The sequence below is a fragment of the Dromiciops gliroides genome, chromosome 4 (assembly GCF_019393635.1).
Source record: "Dromiciops gliroides isolate mDroGli1 chromosome 4, mDroGli1.pri, whole genome shotgun sequence".
Taxonomy (NCBI): Eukaryota; Metazoa; Chordata; class Mammalia; order Microbiotheria; family Microbiotheriidae; genus Dromiciops; species Dromiciops gliroides.
In genome coordinates, this window is record NC_057864.1 from 413,009,587 (window position 1) to 413,030,591 (window position 21,005).

At 37.6% G+C, this 21,005-nt stretch overlaps 1 protein-coding gene across 2 annotated transcripts in view; it reads left to right on the forward strand.

The window, feature by feature from the left end:
- SMOC2 (SPARC related modular calcium binding 2) overlaps nt 1-21,005 on the forward strand; it is a 260,482-nt gene that overhangs the window by 229,737 nt on the left and 9,740 nt on the right. For both annotated transcript variants that reach the window (XM_044003776.1, XM_044003777.1), the window contains exon 10: nt 17,443-17,545. In XM_044003776.1, coding sequence (XP_043859711.1) covers nt 17,443-17,545 — 103 coding nt within the window. The remainder of the gene's footprint in view (nt 1-17,442; nt 17,546-21,005) is intronic.

Consider the following 21,005-nt stretch of genomic DNA (forward strand, 5'->3'; position numbering starts at 1 on the left):
CATATATTCAATTGATTGTTCAGTCTTGTTCTAGCTTCATCAATTAGCTTGAATCTCACCTTCTGCAAGACCCCCTGCCCCCAGTGCCTTCCATCTGTGATAACTTCCCATTTATAATTTATATCTTGTCTGTGTGTATACATACACACACACACACACACACACATATATAGTTGCTTACATATTGTCTCCTTCATTAGCATAAGAGCTCCTTTGGAGTAAAGGACCATGTTTTTGCCTTTGTATCCAAAGACTTAGCAAAGCACATAACACCTTGGTAAATAGTACCAAGTGCTTCATAAATGCTGGTTGACTTGACTTCAGTTCTGACCTTTCCCAAAAAACCATACCACGTCCCTTAAATCTCTCTTTACTGTAATACACACACACACATGCATGAATATACACATGTATGTATAGATATGTGTGAACATGCATATATGGGCACATATATGTATTAGACATACATAAATTATTGATTATATTAATGATTCTTAATATTATTTGTTGTTAATATAATAAATAATTTATTGTTACATATAATTATAAATGTCTACATGTATGTAATTTCCATGACTTCTTTTTTTATAGCTATAAATCAGGACATTTTAAATTTGGTTATTTTGGACTTTAAAGCAATTCTCCTGAGGAAGGGGATAACAGCTCATTGATGCTGAAAACAACAAACTGAAAGTAAAAATTAATGCGTCCAAAGCAACTATGTAAAAATTGGGAGCAGCACATCAGTAAATCTGCATGTATAACACATATAACATTACCAATGGCCTTTTCTGACAGCTGAAGGCAGCAGGGAGTGTGTTCTGGGAAACACTGTAAATAATCCATTAAACATCTTATTCTTCTGTGAGTATTCAAAATGAGAAAAGGAAGACTGAGAAAGAGAAAGTTTAATTAATCATATACCATTAATTGTCTATTCTCCTTAGTAAAGAGCAGGACTGATAGATGCTGGACCTGTGCTTTCAATGGTATATAGAACTTCTAGTCTAGGAAGCTTCCTTTACCAATGCAGGGTAGCCCCTTTACTGTAATTTATACTCCAAAACAGTTGTTTAAGTTAAGTGATTTGCTTTGGGTGTATCAAGAACAAGGAAAAATAGTCCTAGGTTCTATATAGGTAGCCATGAAATGTGAAAATAGCTAGAAGGCCTTCAGTGCATTGGGCAGCTCCTCCATGGAAGATTGATGGGAAGTTAAATATAGATAGGAGTTACAGACAATGAATAGGTCTGTCTGTGTTGTCATCTGTACCATTGGAGGAGGTACTTATATCAAGGAGACCTTGAATCCATTCAGTTATACTTCTGAGTTTTATGATTTCATCTTTGTGAATACTCCCTCTAATGACAAAAGTAATAAGCACACTATGTGTTAGTAAGAAAGATTTTTTGTTTGTTTGGTTTTTTTTTAAGTGAGGCAACTGGGGTTAAGTGACTTGCCCAGGGTCACACAGCTAGTAAGTGTTAAGTGTCTGAGGCCGGATTTGAACTCAGGTACTCCTGACTCCAGGGCCGGTGCTCTATCCACTGCGCCACCTAGCTGCCCCTTTTTGTTTTGTTTTGTTTTGTTTTAGTAAGAAAGATTGAAGGAAGAAAGCAAGCATTTATTAGACACCTACTTTGTACAAGGTATTGTGTTAAGTGCTTTATAAATATTATTTCATTTTATCTATACAACCCTGGGTGGTAGGTGCTGTTATCATCTTCATTTTATGGTTGTAAAAACAAAGGCAGACAGAAGTGTCTTGCCTAGGACCACACAGTTAACAAATAGCCAAGACCATATTTGTGATTCCAGGCCCAGTATTCTATGTTCTCTATACATTTTAGTCCTTTGCTGTACCTCAAAAAAAAAAAAGTCATTATCTCCTGGTGATAAGCCTTTCTTATATAAAGTCCATCAACAGAGGTATACTTGTAGTCCTTCTAGCAGGGTGGAATCTGCCAAAGCTCACATACTTCCCCATTGAGAAACTATGATATAGTACCACATGGGAGAAATAACAGTAATTATAATAATGAATTTTAAATGCCTTCTGCTTTTAGAACAATCTGAATTTTTAAAAAGATTATCATATATGTTTTTTCCTTCTTTTTCACTATAATTCAATTTGAATGTATTGAGCAAGGGTTTATTAAGGAACAAATATGTGCAAGTACTATGAATACAGAGGAAAATGAAAAACAGATCCTGCCCACAAGGAGATTACATTCTATTGGGTGCGGGGTAGGGAGGTGAGGGTAATGTTAAGGCCTTTTTCTACACAATAACTCCCTTTGCCTTAGACAACTAAGTGTATGACTTCCTACATGCTCTAATTATAATACCTAAGCCAATGAAACCAATTTCTCAAAAAAACAACAACAAAAAACCCATCCCCCAACAATGGATTATCTTTATATTCTAGTCTCTTGAGCAAAACCTTGGCATGGAGCCTTCCTTGAACTTCCTTTTCACAAAAAAAGCATCTTTCCTGTATACCTTTCCTCAAAGCTAACTGCAAATGTTAAGATTTGATAGGAAAATAGGAGAAAGATAGTCAAGTCTGAGGTAGCTGCCCTCATTATCAGACTCAACTCTAACTTGTTTGCTTGTGGGCTCTAGTAATTAGAGTTTTGTTTCCCTCCAATTAGGCACTATACTATTTCCTTGCTCAGATCCCATTCCCTGCTGGCTCTTTTTCCCAAGATGGTCTTTTAGAAAGGATAAAGGGAAAAAATGCCGTACCATATGGCATTCAGTTTCATGCTTCTGGAAGTTTCCTGCTAAATATATCCCTAGGAAATGTGGGAAGGACTGATGGAAATTCATAGAATTAGATTCTGATTTAGAAGCAATCTCAGGAAATCTAGTTCAATCCATACCTAAATGGAAATCTCTTTTGTAACATGCCTGACAACCGCATATCTAACCTAAGTCAGAAGACCTGTGAGAAGGAATTCCCTACCTCCTGAAGTAGCCATTTTGCTTTGGGGCGCTGCTAATTGATTAAAGGAAGTCCTTTCTTATTCATATCCAGCTGAAATCTGTCACTGCAGCTTCTACCATATTGCTTATAGCTCTACTAAGTCCAAATGGAGCAAGCCTTTTCCACATATCTTCGAAAAAGATATCTATGAAAAAGAGCCATTGGTGTAGTTTGTTTAGTTTTTTTCCATCATGTCTGACTCTTCATGACCCCTATGAGTTGTTTTTGGCAAAGATACTGGTATAGTTTGCCATATCCTTCACTAACTCCTTTTATAGATGATGAAACTAAGGCAAACAGCGTTAAGTGACTCACCCAGGATCATACAGTCTGAGGTCATACTTAAACTCAGTTCTTCCTGATTCCAGACCCAGCACTCTATCTACTATACCACCAAGCTGTCCTGTCAGACTGTAATGTGCTAGTAAATATTTATCAAACATCTCTTGGGAGGGGAGGAAGTACCTACAACCACATTTAAGCTTAATTTACATTATTCACATTTCCTCCATCACTTTTTAAATTCTAGGCAATCAAAAAAACCCCATCAACAACCTTAAATCAAGCCCCAATTTATAGCATGCCTATTTGTGAGACAAAAACACTCACCGTGGAATTTTAATAATCAGCTCTCACCAGTTAGTTCAAGCTGGCTGCAGCACACTCCTGTATATCAGTCCACTGTTGGATAAACCGGTGAGAATTTAAGGAGAGATCATAGTCTTTGAACTGTTTTGCATGACTTTGAGGCCATGGATTTTTGGTAATGGCCAAGAAGATATTTAGTTTTCAAATTCCATGGAGCTGTAAAACATGAAACCCAGAGTATTCGCTTTCTACTTTATAAATCCACCTGGTATTCAAAACAACATTTTTTTAAAAGATTCAGTATTGACACAGGGATGGGTTACTGAGACAAAGAAACAGAAATTTCTTTAAAATCTGACAGTGTTTTCAAGTTTGAGGTTGAAGTTAGCCCACCCAGGCCATATTAGTCTTCTTGATCACCTTCATTAGAAAGTATAAAAACAGCCCAAATAGACTGAGGATGGGGGACGAAGGTAAAATATTGCAGCCTGGGAAATATATACATTGTGTGTGTGCATGTGTGGGGGATGAACCTTGACTCAGTTGAAAATCTGAATAGAACAAAACAAGCAACTTTGTAAAAGAACAGACTTATGAGACTCTTAAGGCCTTGGTTTCATTACATGGAATGCTGAGGAGAGTCGAGATTTCTAACTACAGACTATTCCTTATTTAGTTTCAGCCAGAGCTTCATGTCTCATTAATCAAATTGTCAGCTGAGTGCTGTGTCCACAATTTTTGGCTGCTGGTGGTAATGCCTGGATGTGCAAATAACAAGTTGCTTAAGAAACTTCCAAACTGTAGGCAGACCCCCTGGGTCTGTAGGGTCTCACCTTTTCTGTGCTAATCAGATTTTACCTCTAGTTTACCATTGTAATTGTGCATGTGTCCCTTAAGGGAGAGAATATGAATCAAATACTGTGTGTACTATTCACATTTATATAAAAGACCAGTTACCTCTCAAAAAAGACAACTTGGAATTATTGTCTTAAAATTTTAAGTTTACAGAATTAAATTAATCTAATTTCATTAGATTGTAAGCTCCTAGAAAACTAAAACTGTTTTTTTTTTTTTTTGGTTTTGTGTTTTTGTTTTTGTTTTGTTTTGCTTCTCTATGTTCCCATGGTAGGTGGCACACAATAGTTGCTTAATAAATATTGATTGACTAAAATCGTGCAAATTTAGGAGTGTATGGTGGAGTGAATCTGCTTTCCTTCCCTTAAGCTGTCATAATACAAAGAATTTAGGCAGGAAATGTACTTGATATAAGACTAAAGTTCACATCCAGACTCTAACATTTATTTGATATATAGCCCAGGGATAGTTTACTCATTCTCTCCGAAATGCAGTTTTCTCATACATAAAATGGGAATAGAAATTCTTTGTTCATGGGCCTGTTTGTTTTGTTGTTGTTGTTGTTGTTGTTATTATTATTATTATTATTTGCGGGGCAATGGGAGTTAAGTGACTTTCCCAGGGTCACACAGCTGGTAAGTATCAAGTGTCTTAGGTCAGATTTGAACTCAGCTCCTCCAGAATCCAGGGCCAGTGCTTTGTCCACTGCGCCACCTAGCTGCCTCCTTCACAGGGCTGTTGTAAAAAATATGTCATGACTCCTCAATCTGCCTCGCTCCACATATCCAATCAATTCCCAAATTTTGTCTATTCTGGCTTTTATAATATGTCCCCTATCTGTACACTCCTTGTCACCATCCTTAAGGATATCACTTCCCTTGCTTGAATTAAAATAGATTCATTGATTTCCCTGCCCCAAGTTCCCATCCTTTCCAATCTAGTGTTCCCATAGATCTGTCTGTGTCACTCTCCTGTTCCCTATATAGCTAGGAACAAATACAAACTCTTCTGTTTGAAATTTAAAGCCATTTATGGCTTGTCTGCAAACTACATTTCCAGAGTTCACTCACAGAATTTCCCTTCTTGCACCCAATATTCCAGTCCAATTTGTCTTTTTGTTACTCCTTACACATGAGATTCCATCAGGAGATAGAACACTCATTCTTCACCTCTGCCTCTTGGAATCCCTATTTCCCTTCAAAGGATTGCTATTTCTTTGTATTCTCATATATATCATATCCAGTTATCTCTTTTGTAGTCTGAGGAGCATGATAAAGTGGAAAGGGCTTTGGCTCTGGGATCAGAGGACCTGGGTTCAAATCCTGCCTCTGACACTGGTTTTCTAGACATCAGCATTGTCTTTTATGTGAGTAACATATAAGAACACAGCAAAGATACTCATGAACCAAACCAAAATAGAATTTTTAGGAGAGGAAAAGTATAAAATCCAAGAATTTAACAAATTGAAGGGATCCCAAAGACCATTTAATCTAATCTTATTTTATAGATGAGGAAACAGGCTTAGTGAATTGCCCAAAGTCTCGAAACAGGGAGAAAAGTTGCCAGAATTAATTATATCCATTGCTGAGTTTCTCTTCTGTGGTGGCCAGATGACTTGGTTTTAAATAAATGGAGGACAGCTAGATGGCACAGTAGATAGAATGCCAGGCCTGGAGTCATGGAGACCTGAGTTCAAATCCAGCCTCAGACATTTACTATGTGACCCTAGGCAAATCACTTAACCCTGTTTGCCTCAGTTTCCTTATCCATAAAATGAGCTGGAGAAGGAAATGGCAAACCACTCCAGCATCTCTGCCAAGAAAATCTCAAATGGGATCATGAAGAGTCAGGCATTATTAAAAATAACTAAACAATTAAAATGAAAAGAAAATACATGCTTAGGGAAATTAATTTCATAATAATAAGGAAGTGTTTAGAGACAGTCCCATGACCTTTGAATATGACAATTACAGAGATGGCAATTTTATTTTATTTTCCTTCCTGGCCTTCATGACTGAAATTGATATTTTTTTCTTTTCAGTATTACTTTCTTTTACTTTGAAACTTTAGTTCCTGACACCTGTATGAATGCTTTTCAGATCAAAAAGACCATGAATTAGCAGTAGAAATGTCAGCTTATATCCCTCTGACTGAGGTTTATTTTTATGCCTTATGATTGTGAGGACATTTTCATTTATCAAATGCTTCTGCAAGAGCTGTTTATCAGCTCAGACTAATCTACCATAAATGCAATCTTTTAATTCCAGCCAAGTCTGGCATAAAAATAGCATGGTAAACTGATTCTCATTAGCTTGGATTTATACATTTAATTTTTATGGATCTTTTTATAAGCTTCTTATATTTGGATTTGAAGTTTTATTTGCTTTATGTCTAATACCACCAAAGTCTTCAGTCATGTATTGCCGAACTATAGAGGTAGCCAAGGTTCTCAAATATTGCATTAGCATCACTTGAACACTTGCAGGTCCTAGCAAGCTGAAACACCTTGTAGTATAGATCCCCCAATGGCTTACATGCATTTCAGCTGAGGCCCAGCCTACCTAATTTCAGAGAGGCTTATCACCAGTTTGCCAACAGGGTAATGAATTTTTTGGCCAAAATAACTCTCACAGACCATATAAAAGTTTTATAAAATGCTATACATATTTACCCCATGAGGTAGGTACCTCATCTTTTTTGTTTGTTTGTTTGTTTTCTCCTGATAGAATGAAAATATTTTTTATGTTACAAATAAAAATGATTAGGGAGGGAGTAAAAATGACAAGTGCAAAATCTGTCATAGGATTATGCAAAGAGGTCATCTAGTCTCCTAGCCAGGACTACAGTTCATCCAGAGCAAATAAATAGCTGTCACCTCTTTTTCTTTATTTCTTTTGTTGTTTTTGTTCAGTACTTTCAGTCACATCCAGATCTTTGTGACATCATTTGGGTTTTTCTTGGCAAAGATACTGGAGTGGCTTGACATTTGGTTTTTGAGATCATTTTACAGATGAGGAAACTGAGGCAAATAGGGTTAAGTGACTTGCCCAGAGTCATGCAGTTAGCAAGTATTTGCTATAGTTACTTTACTAAATGTATTTAGTGCTTTAAAAGAAAATATTTTCTTATAATTTCACCTACTCAGCTGCATATAAAAATCCATTAGTATCACTTTAGAATAACAGTACAATATTAAAAGAACAAATTCCCCACTTTCTAGTACAAAATGTTTATAATAAAAAGACTTGCCAATAGGGTGTCTTGTGTGGCACGTATAAGCTAGAGTGTTATGTGAAATAGTATTTTTCTCTGTAGTCATCCACAAGAGCAGTTATGAAGGGAGAGGTATAATAGAATAAAGTCTACTGGGAATTTTAATATAGAAATGATGTTGTTGGTAAAATTTTTAAATTACAATAATATCTAGCCAAGAGGATCTGAATTTATAAATTTCAAAATGCCCTATGAATAGTGATGGGTTTATTTCCATCATAACTAATCCATAGGATGAAGAAATTAGCAGATAATATAGGACAAATACCTTTGCAAATTCTTATCAATTGAGTCTTTATAATGTGAATTAATTATTTGGATGGACATGAATATCTAGACTATCAAATAGAAGGATAAAAAGCATTGCATGCAGCCTGTGGAGAAGGGTGGGAGGAGGATTAGTTAGCTTTACTTTTATGCTCTTCCTTCTTCATTTTCTGGGGTAATCAAGAATTTATTGTAGTTTAGATATAACAAATGAATAATCCTATAAGCTTTATAAACTTGAGGACAAATAGTGGTTGCTTTTCAGAGTCAATGCATTGATGATTTTTTCCCCTGGGGCAATGAGGGTTAAGTGACTTGCCCAGGGTCACACAGCTAGTTAAGTGTCAAGTGTCTGAGGTCACATTTGAACTCAGGTCCTCCTGAATCCCGGGCCGGTGCTTTATCCACTGTGCCACCTAGCTGCCCAGTGCATTGATGATTAAAACTAGATATATTGATTTGGGTATCACTTCTGTTGAAATGATACTTGAATTAATGGGAGCTGATGTCACTACCAAGAGAATGCAGGTAGAGAGAGTAGATGATGATGAGGGCTTTGAGGAATGCAAGTGACAAGAGGGCAGGAGATGGGTGATGAGTCAACAAATGACTGCAATTATCATGCAATTAATGTAGGTCTTAAAACCTTCGGTTTTTTGCCATCCCACACTCCCACACCTCAAAACCTCTTTATAGCATCACTCATCCATCCCCTCTATCTTTACTTTTGTCTCTGAGGAAGAGACAGCCCTTTTCTTTCCCAAAGCTTTTTGCCTGTGCCCTCAGTCCTATTCCCTTACTGTTCTCTATCATTTCCTCTCTGCCAAGTCCTCTTTCCCCATTACCTACAAATCTGCATAGCTCTTCCCTGTGCTTTTTTTTTTTTTTGCTCGGGGCAATGGGGGTTAAGTGACTTGCCCAGGGTCACACAGCTAGTAAGTGTTAAGTGTCTGAGGCCGGATTTGAACTCAGGTCCTCCTGAATCCAGGGTCGGTGCTTTATCCACTGCACCACCTAGCCGCCCCCTTCCCTGTGCTTTAAAAAGCCCTCATATGATCTATCCATGCAAGCTAATATCCTCCTTTTTACTCTCAAACTCTTTGACAGAACCATTTATACCAAGGATCCTTAACCTGTGACTTCTGAGCTATTAAAAAAAAGAGTATCTCACATCAATATCATCCAACAGTTAGCCCTAGTTTCCTTCTCTTGCTTTTCACTTAAACTATTGTAATGTCCTCCTACTTAGCATCTCTGCTTTCAACCTCTCATCTCTTCACTCTATCCTTCAAATAACTGTCAAAATAATCTTTCTAAAACAAAAGTCTATGTCACTCCTTCGCTCAACAACATTTAGTGGCTCCCCATTGTTTATTGGATGAAGTACAAACTCCATTGCTCAGCTCTTGAGATTCTCCACAGCCTTTCCCCCACCTACTTTTCCATTTTTATTTCATACCATTCCCCTTTGTGACCTCTAGTCTACACTGGACTGCTACTTGCTGAACTCTATATACCATGTTCCACAGCCATACACTTGGCTGGTCATTTTGTTTGCCTGGAATTTCTTCATCTCAGAATTATTGTCTTCCTTCAAGGTTAAGCTCAGGTTTCATCTCTTTTGAAGCTGGCCTAGATCTACCTATATTACTCTTTCCCTCCCTCCTTTTTTTTCCCTGTACTTGTGTCATTTTAATTCAGTTTAATAAGCATTTTATTAAACATGTTCTAAAGATGTTGAAGAGTTAAAGATTAAAAACAAAACAACTTATATCCTTAAAGAAATTACATTCTACCTTGGGCTAGGGTGGGGGTGGAGGAAAGAAGTAACAACCTATTCATAGAAAACTGAATACAAGATATAGATATAGATTATATTGATATAAATATATTTTCAGTATTAGAGTTCATCTAATATAAAAGGAAACTTGTTATTAATAGAATGGTGTTCTAGGATGCACAATGGAAACGTAGGGTAAAATGAGATAGAGAAATAGGAGGGAATGGGGTTAACATGGATAGGTGTAAGGGACAGGAAGTGGCCTGGGAAGTAAACTTTGGCCTAATTATATATGACAGAATCAGAGAAGTTCTGAGTGGAATTATAGGGTATCAGGTTATCACAGAAGCAATGATCATGTTGATTTGATTGTCCATCCTTGATCAAGGGCTGAGGTATGGGGAAGGATTTAAGTGACTTGGATGGTGGTCTATAACTAGGGGTTGGTGGAGTTTGTGGCTCTGGCTGGTTATAGACAGGTGAGGCATGTTGAGGTAAACTACAATCCCAAATCAAGTCATCCCTGACTCAAAGTTTGTTCTAATAGGCAGTAGATTCCTCCCACACCCTGACAGAAGTCTTAGGACAGTTTTTTGTCCTGAATTAGGGCTTCAGGACAATTTATGAATTCCTGGTTTAACCTGGAGATCTGTCTGGTTCTTCCCTCAGTAGAATATAAGCTTCTTGAGGGCAGGAATTGCTTTATTTTTGTTTTATTCTCAGCACCCAACACAATGCTTACATGTAGGAGGTATGTAATCAATGTTTGTTGAATTGAATTACCTGAAAAACTAAGGAGAAAAGGGAACAGAAGATGAGGATTGAAGACTTTTGTCTTGAATTTAAGGATTGATTATCTATATGGGATAAAAGAATGAGATCATTGCCAGTTGTCCACCTCACTTTGTGATGTTTGGCTATAGCAGAGTCCTTAAAATGACATTCTCAAGTATAGACATTTCATAGGGAGGTATTCCAACTCTAGACTGGGTGAAATAAATTTAGCAAAGTGCTTTAGCATACAATGAAATAGAGGGCATTCTAGAGAGTCAATTTTATATATTGAGAGAAAAGAAGGAAGACAAACTTCATAAGTTAAACTTCTTGGATGCCAGAGTGGAAAAAATACTGACTTTACAATGAGAAAATCTGGGTTCAAATCCTCTCTCTTATACTTACTACTTGCATAACCTTGGGCATGTTATATATCCTCCATGGGCCTCAGTTTTCTTCTTTGTAGAATGAAGGGCCATGAACTAGATAATCTCTGACATCCCTACTAGGCTGATGATTCTATGAAGCAGAGATTGTCTTTTCTCCCCATTCTATAAACTAGAACTGTTTGAGTGATAAATTGGCCTAATAAATATTTAATAAAGGTATTTTCATGATGATGATGATGATAAATTAGTTTTTCACCTTACACCAGAATTTGAGAACAATCTATATAGCATGACATCCAGTGATACAAAGGATTTGGAATCAAGAAAATTTTGGTTCAAATCCTGTCCAAAAACTTTAGGTATTTAATAGCTCCAGGGCTCTGGGCAAGTCACTAAATCTCACTTTCTAAACCTCTATTTCCTCATCCATAAAATGGGGATAATAATAGGACCTACCTCGTAGGAGCTATGAGGATCAAATAAGGTAATGTATTCAAAGTGCTTTGTAATCCTTAGCTATCCCATATGTCTCAAAAGTCTTGGTGCATTATTATTATTATTATTATTTTTTTTTTTTAGGCAATGGGGGTTAAGTGACTTGCCCACGGTCACACAGCTAGTAAGTTTCAAGTGTCTGAGGCCGGATTTGAACTCAGGTACTCCTGAATCCAGGGCCGGTGCTTTAACCACTGTGCCATCTAGCTGCCCCTTGGTGCATTTTTTAAAAATTTTACTAGATTAAAACTGAACCAAGGCTTTTGGCACATCTTATATAAATATGAGTTATTATTATATGCATGCCATCTATGTGCATCCAAGGGTTCAGCTCAGATACCCAGAATATTAGAAGTGGAAGGAAATTTAGATAGCTTTTTCTAGCTTCATTTTTGTCTTTATATCCCCTCTCACAAGACCTGTCACTTAATAGATGTTTCTTAAATGCATGTTGATTAACTGACTGATTATCGAATCCAACCACTACATTTGATAGTTGAGGAGAATAAGGCCAGGAGAAGTTAGTGACTTGAGCAAGGTAATATAGCTCATTGGGAGTTAACCAGAGGCTAGAATCAGAGCTATATACCCTAAGAAAATAATTGGTAATATAAATACATCAGATGAGTCCAATGGCACTAAGAAGACTTATCTTCAAGCTAAGATATCTGTTTTTTCAGTGCTTCAACAGGAAAAGCTTGGTTTGTAAAAAAAAATAGAATTATCCACCTATCTTTCCTTCTTCAGCCCTGAAGGACCATAGCAAAGCCCTGTCTCCCTTCTTTCTACAAATAGACCATTTATTGGTTTCTTAGCAGCCTATCAGGACATCGTAACAGGACAAGTCATCCGTATATTATATATTTTAAATGAGCCTCTTGAGTTTCCAACTGAAGTGAGGTGTTTGTGTATGTTCCTGTCATGCGTGCTATGTATTTGTTGGTCTAAGGTTTCTAAAGCCTATTCTGTGTTTGAATGGAGAACATACTTGTGGGTAAAACTATCCCTAAAGTAAACACTTAATTTTGTGTTACATCTCTGAACCTGCAGGGTAACACCATGTGGTTTCAACTCCAGCCCTTTAACAACAAATTATTTATGTAAGCTGTCAAAGCCACACAATATAGGCAGTTGGACAAAACGAAATTAGAGCAAGCGGGAGGCAAGGGAGAACTATTGGCCTTTCAGCCTGAGCTAACCCTTCCTTTGCTGCATGCTGGCAAGCGTGTAAGTTGTTCATTACATAAGACCTAAGTGGCCTGGGGTCCCTGCCTTTTTAACCACAGGAGAGATCGTTGCATGGTTAGAGGGGCCAAAAGAGTTATGCCATGTTGATAACACCTGCCAAGAACAGAGGGTTCATTATGTCTCCATGCCATGTACCTGTAACTGCACCTATGGACATGCCTGCTGAAGTTATAACTTGTCAGAAGCTGAATATTTTCTCTGTACTTGAACAGTAACTATTTTGTGGCTTCTCATTTTCCCTTAAGCCATTGAGTTAGTCACGAACATTTCTACAGGAGTGAGCCGTTGGGTTTTTATAGCAGTCTTTCATGGTGGCTTTCCCTCTTGTATTCATATCATACTTCAGGCACTAAAATCTCACCTTTTCTCTTTAAAGCATATAATGTGATTTCTTTTCATTTTAAATTCTGACAGTTAATCAATAAACCCAGACACTGTATAAAGTGATGGGGATACAAAGAGGGAAAAATAATCTCTGTCCTCAAGGAACTTTCTTTCTGTTGAAGGAAACAGCAGGTAAATAGTTAGGCCTGTGCCAGATCTGTGTATAAATGACAAATGGAAGGCAATCTGAGAGGAGGAAATCATTAAAGATAGTTTTCTCTTGCCCTTTTTTTTTTTACCTTGAGGTAAATAGCTTTTAATTCATTATATATACACATACACACACACACAGGCACATACACCTCCTCCATATCTGTTAGAGGCAACTAACTTGTACAGTGGATAAAGTGCTATGCCTGGAGTCAGGAAGACCTGAGTTCAAATCCAGCTCTGTGACCCTGGGCAAGTCACTTAACCCAGTTTACCTCAGTTTCCTCATCTGTAAAATAAGCTAGAAAAGGAAATAGCAAATCCCTCCAATATCTTTGCCAAGAAAACCCCAAAATGGAATCATGAAGAGTTGGATACTACTAAAAATGGTTAAACAATAGCAACACCAAAATACTTATTCCCTTCCCATCCCCTTTCAATCTTCCCCCTCTTCCTTCACTTTCAGGGCTGCTATTAGGATTAGATTTTTTCCCCTTACTCCTGAGAGCTGAACTAAGGTGAAAATTATAGGGAGGTAGTTTTCATGTCTTGCTAACAACTAGAGCCCCCCTCCCCCCCCAAATAAAGAGGAATGGGTTATTTCAAGAAGTTGTCAACTCGGGGCAGCTAGGTGGCGCAGTGGATAGAGCACTGGCCCTGCATTCAGGAGTACCTGAGTTCAAATCCGACCTTACTAGCTGTGTGACCCTGGGCGAGTCACTTAACCCCAATTGCCTCACTAAAAAAAAAAAAAAAGTAGTCAACTCCCCATCACTCACTTAAATTGTGGCTAGATGTTGTAAAGAAGGTTCATGGTCAGATGTCAGATGAACAGAATAACCCATGAGGTTGCTTCCAACATTGATATTTATGATTATGGCTAAATTCTGATAACTAAAAATGAATGAATCTCCTAAATCAGTTGCATGTATTGAAATTCACAAAATTCAAAGTTGTAATTATATAAAATACAGTAATTGGTTCTAGTTCAATGAAAATATGTAGATAAATTCAAAGAATAATGTGACCACTTCAAGGAATTCATTATTCACACAAATGAGGACCCAGCTTGAGCTGTTCTAAGGGGCAGCTTCAAAAAATTCAAGTGTCTAAAGAATTTAAGGGCATCTAAGATGGGCCAAAGTTTAACTGAATAGCTCAGGCGGGGCACACCCATATATTTTCCATTATACCTTCTTATGGTTTTAGCCTAGAGATAGGTTCTAATCTGTATTCCATTAATCAATAATCAATCAATTTTTATGAATCACCTACTATATTCTAGGCCCTGTACTGGAATTACAGATATAAGAACAAAGGATGAAACAAACACTATTCCCAATAGTAGTAGTCCTCAGAGACAACTTTTAGGCCATTCTATTTTCCTTATTCCATTTCTCTTGATTAGACAAGCCTGGCCTATTTGAGTGGCAGGGCTGGCATTATGCCAACCAAGGATGCTGCCATTTTATAGAAGTATAGAACTAGGAGGGCATTTCAAGAAGTTTTTGATGTACCACTAACAAATTTTCAGGGTACCAAAAATATCCATTGGCTATTTCTTTCCAAGAAAGAGATTTCATTATATCCATGTGCCAATAGATAACTCCTTTCCCCCCCTTTACATAAAGACTAAGTACCCATCTCATCATGTCTCTGTTCTCTGTAGATTATAATCAGTCTTTTCAAGATGTGTTCAAAAAGAAAGAGCATTACCTCCCCCTTGTCTTCTCAGCCTCCACTCCCATTCTGTTCTTCCTGAGGATTCACATCTGTTTTCTGATATAGGAAGTTAATGAAGTAGAACTGGCTTAAATGCATTCCTGTTATATACAACTTTTATATACACAGGATTAAAAGAAAAAGTCCTAAGTGTCAAAGAGTAATTTATAAGAAACAGGGTACTTTTAACTGCATAGACATGTTGTTCTTCAGAGTCTAGCTGCTATAGTACAGAGCTACCACACAACTTAAGTCATTCTTATTTTATCAAGAGTCCAAAATAGACAGTCTCACATTCTGAATGGGGTCTTACTTCCTCACCTCCTCATGGGTCCATTGAGAAATAATTTGCTAAGACCAAACTTTCTAATCTTGGATAATTCTTCCTCCTGCTCAAGGGGTCACTGGGAAATATAATAAGTTTATCGATCCCTATTTATGGACACATCTCTTCCCCTTGGGCTTTTATACATTTCCTTTTTTCCATGCTGGAGAGACTCCAAAGTAATTGGGGTCCCTTGAATGATTTTTCTATGACTTCCACCCCACCTTTTTTTGTTTTTGTTTTTTGTTTTTTTCAGGGCAATGAGGGTTAAGTGAATTGCCCAAGGTCACACAGCTAGTAAGTGTCAAGTGTTTGAGGCTGGATTTGAACTCAGGTCCTCCTGAATCCAGGGCCAGTGCTTTATCCACTGCACTGCCTCGCTGCCCCCTCCCCTTTTTTAAATTAATTTTTCACAGAGCAGAAGTTAGTCTATCAACAGCTATGTGTTTGTCATCTTCATTCTTTATTACAAAGAGCATCAGAGGAGTAGTTCTGAAACTAGAGGTAGTCTCAGAATTTCAATAATCTCCCTATCAGGAATGAGTTGAGGGATTTAGTGTTGGGACTTCAACCTAATAGATCTCTGAGCCTTAAATTAAACATACTAAGATCTGATGAGAATTTTAAGTATTAAATAAGTGGGGAAGAAGATGTGGCATCATGGAATCTTTCTGAATCTATAAAATCATACCTCAGGGGTACCAGTGGAACCTGCCAACTATATCCATCCCTAAGGAAAGATGATGAGAAAGATTTCATTCTTACCTTCTCTGTGTCAGGGTGTCCCAATCCTTTGCCAAATTCAAAAGAAGAAAGTGACAAGATGAAACTATGGCATGTTGGTAAATATTCAAAATAACTCAGAAGGAAAGAACAAACCTCCAAATATTCATCTTTAAGTAACAACAATAAAAACAAAGAGAAAAATACACATAACCTATAGCAGTATAGCAAAATGAAACTTGTTTTCACAGTGGATGGAGAGGTGGCAAGAAGGAAAGAAAGAAGGAAGGAAGGAACAAAGGAACAAAGGAAGGAACAAAGGAAGGAAGGAGGGAGGGAGGGAAGAAAATAGGTATCATGTACCAAATTCTTTTCTAAGTACTTTACAAGTGTCATGGGGTGCAGAGCACCCCAGAAGTTTTCTGGGGCACATCAAGGAATCTTCTCCTTGAGAAACTAAACCAGAGGACAGATACCCTAGAGAGATAAGCGAAACCAGTTAGGACTGAGCTAGCTTTGGGACCTCCCACCCTCCATTCTGGTCTCCCTTAACCCTGGAGAGAAAAATTTGGGTGTGGCTTCGTCCTTTGTGTCCAAAATAGAGATCAGTAGCCATCCCTCACCCAAATTCCTCCAGTCACTGCCAGTGGGGGATGGTCCTCCCTCACTAAAGGAACTTTCCACAGGCAGATGGTCCACCCCCATCAGTCCTCTATAAAAGTACCTGCCAATCTCCTGCTTGAGGAGATTGGTACCTCTAAGCCATGAGCTTTGTGCCTATCTCCCCATGAGAAGTCCAAGGATTTCTTTCATGATTTCCCCCACCCCCTTCCCTTCCCTTGCCCCTAAAAAAACTACCATCTTATTCTAACTACTTTTGTGTGCAAGAGGGTATAATTCTTTAAAGAGGAATTCCTAAGAACCCCAACCCCTAACCCAAACCCATACCCCATTTCCCCCCATCACACAAGTATTATCTCATTTGATCCTCATAAGAAGCCTGTAAATTGGGTGTCATTACCATCTCTACTGGGGAAGTTGTGTAGTGAATAGAGTGCTGGGTCTGGAATCAGGAAGATTCATCAAAATCTGCCCCCAGATACATATTAGCTGTGTGACCCTGGGCAAGCCACTTAACTCTGTTTGCCTCAGTTTCCTCATCTGTAAAATGAGCCAGAGAAGGAAATGGCTCCAGTGTCTTCACCAAGAAAACCACAAATGGGTTTAGGAAGAGTAGGACATAACTCAAAAGTGACTGAACAACAACAACAGTCATCCCCATTTTACAATTGAGGAAACTGAGTCAGAATTTAAGTCACTAGCCCAGGGTCATACAACTAGTGTCTAAGGCCAGATTTGAATTTAGGTCTTCCTGACTTGAAGCCTAGCACTCTGTTGATTTACCAGGTCACCAAGCTATCTCATGTGAATGAAATTATATTGCTAAGTGTGAATATAGTTTTTTTTTTTAATTTTTCAGGTTGTCCTGGGGCCAAGAAGAATGAATTCCTGACCAGTGTTTTGGATGCCCTGTCAACTGATATGGTACATGCTGTTTCTGACCCCTCCTCCTCATCCAGCAGGTAAATTATACTTGATTCTGGGGGGATTTGAAATGAACATTTCAGGATGGCCACTGAAACTGGCACAACAGTATTAGAATTGAGCTTAGGGGACACTCATGGGAAAGATGTTTTTTTACATCAAAATTAAAAAAAAAAAAACATGTCTTCCCCTAGAAATAGTCACCATTTCCCCCCACTATATTGTGATCAATTTGACAAGGGGTATCAATTGGACACAATAGAATCTAGAGGAAAGGAATAGCATTTATAGGTCCTTTATTCAGTAGTAGGCTGCATGATCTTGAGCAAGTCATCTTCCATTGCTCTAGGCACTTACCTATAATTACAACTATAAGATTAGAAGTTGCAGAGAAGGTAATGACCTACATTACTAGAGGGAGTTTCCTCCCATGGGAATTCCCTATAACAATGAAAATCATAAATTTGGTTCCATTTGCAGAACCTATTCCAATTCCATTCTTTCAAGTACTTTGTGTAAGAAAGTTTAAACAGTGAAAATATTGTTTGTGGTAGGAAAAATCCATTAAAAAGGAATATCAAATGTTTTTTCGGAAATGTAGGTTCTTTCCAGAATTGTTGAAATTGTCCCAGGGAGGTGAATTTTAGAGCTTATTCATTAGAACACTGAATTTGTAATTCTTACATCAAGTTTTTCTTTTAAAATACCTAGTAATGTTGTTCTTTCTCTATTATTTTGACTACTTCTTCAATTCTATTGCCAAAAGGCACTAAGCAGTTTTTGTTTCACTTGAAATTTCTTATAACACCAGCATAATAAGAATATCTTTTTCCTAGAACTCATTTCTGTATGGTGAAGATAACCAAAAGAGAATTATTCATTTCCATACCTTGGGACTTTCACAGTTTAATGCTATTGGGATATATTAACCATCATTCTTTTCCCTGAAAAGTAACAACATTTTTTTTCCCCTTATGCTTTCAGGATTAATTCCCGACTTCTATTATCCAGGATATATATTTTTTAATCTTTAATACTATTAATCTTTCTTTCCCAAATTTAGTTCAATTCTTATGTTCTACTGGAAGAAGGGAAACAAACATTAATGAAGGGTTTACTATGTGTCTGCCAAGCACTATGCTAAACCCTGATAAGCAAAAGGAAAGACCATCCCAGTGCTCCAAAGGCTTGGGTGTGGTGGGGGTGGTAGGAAGACTACAAGCAAAAGGAAGCTAAGGAGTGGTCTGGAGAGAGGGGAATGAAGGTACCTGCCTTGGGTTATGATTATGAAGTCTTCAAGTCCAGATCCAGGCCTGGAAGGGATTGAGGGCCAGCCTGGGCCTCTCCACAAAATGGAGGCCCCAGATGAAATTAAATAGTGGGAGAAGGGGGTAGGCCTTACAGATCTTGTAATTCAGATCCCGAAGGCCACAGGGGTAGTGGGATGTTCCAAGGTGAAGAGACCCTAGATTTGAGAGAAGTTACTTAGTGAGACAGAGGTATAGGAAATGGTTTTGAAATCCACAATCCAGGAATAGAGCTGGGATGGTTATGAAGGTCAAAGAATGTTTATTCTCTTTCAGTTACAAATCTCTTTTATGGTAATTTAAGAGTAAAACATGAAAAGAAAAAGATAAGGAATTGTAATAGAAAAAAATCTTAGCTTTATGTTTTATATTATGGGAAATCTTAATTTTTTTTCCTGAAAAATAATTATCATTTACAATACCCCCTCTAACAATGAAGAAAACAATTAATTTGCCAAGTAAGAGTATTCTTTAAAAGTTTTTAGTAAAGACATTAGCATCAGAGAATGGCCCTGAGGAATTTAACATCTTGAACTTAGTTTTTAACCCAATCAATCAAATGGATCTGTTCAAAACCACCAGAAACTTACCAACCCCACCTGAATAACAAGCTTAAGAAGATTCAAAAGTGGAGAACATTCTACGCTCTGCCAATTCAATTCAAAAAGCAATTATTTAGGTCTGAGGCAGCTAGGTGGTGCAGTGGATAAAGCACCAGCCCTGGATTCAGGAGGACCTGAGTTCAAATCCAGTCTCAGACACTTGACACTTACTACCTGTGTGACCTTGGGCAAGTCACTTAACCCTCATTGCCCACCCCTCCAAAAAAATATTGAGGTCCTACTGTCCATGTCAAAGTCTGAAAATTAAGACAGGAATGAAAAACAGGTCCTGTCCTCAAGAAGTTTACATACTGTGATTATATATCTGTCACCTATGTAAGATTGCTTGCTATCTTGGGGAGGGAGGGAGAAAAATTTGGAACTAGAAATCGTATAAAAACAAATGTTGAGGGGTAGCTAGGTGGTGCAGTGGATAGAGCACCAGTCCTAGATTCAGGAGGGCTGAGTTCAAATTTGGCCTCAGACACTTAACACTAGCTGTGTGACCCTGGGCAAGTCACTTAACCCCAATTGCCTAAAAAAATAAAAACAATTGTTGAAAACTACCTCTTTATGTAACTAGAAAATAATAAAATGCTTTTATGATAAAGAAAAAAAAGTTTCACTCGGCTATTCCACATATTCAAATGAGTGAAAAGATCCACTTTACCATTCATTCTGAATAGACTCAAAAGTTCAAAATAAAGATCCCACCTGAAAGGGTTTCCATTTCATAATATCGAATAAGCAATCCATTTTTTTTTTTTGGTGAGGCAATGGGGGTTAAGTGACTTGCCCAGGGTCACACAGCTAGTTAGTGTTAATTGTCTGAGGCCAGATTTGAACTCAGGTCCTCCTGAATCCAGGGCCGGTGTTCTATCCACTGTGCCACCTAGCTGCCCCAGCCATCCAATTTAAGGCGATATTATTGGCCAAAAAGCAACAAATTAAAAATCCCCTTCACACTCTCACATGTGCACGTGCATGCACTCCTGTGCACACACACAAATGCATACATATACCCCTTCAGGAATACCTCCATCAGAAATGGCATTTTGATGAGTTAGTTGCAAATAAACTGGAAACCTAGGAATTCACTTTATTTCTTTGCTGTTTTATATTTGAATTGGGATATCTTCTTGAATAAATCATAGGATAAGGATGATTGTGTTATCTACAATTTGGGTCAATAGCAAAGCAACCCCTGACTTTCAATAAATCAGCAATATCTTAGAACACAAGTAATTTAGGAAGCAAGATGACCAAGTTTTTGGTATATGACAAATTAAAAAAAAAAATCAGTTGTATTTTTAGAAGTCTTAAAAAAAAGTTTATTTTTTAAAAAAGCAAATATGTGAGGACTCAAACATCATTGGCACCAAAAGTCCAAGCAGAAGGAACTAACTGACCACTGCTAGGGATGTTGGTAGATCGGGTCTGTATTTGGAAGAGAGGACAATAAGTAGCCAGGAGGAGTAAAGATTATTTATCTAATCTCATAGTTCTGTATGCTCTTAACACTTAAAATAATTTAAATTTATATTATCTTTATTTGTGGACATTTTTCCCACCCCAACTAGATATTAAGC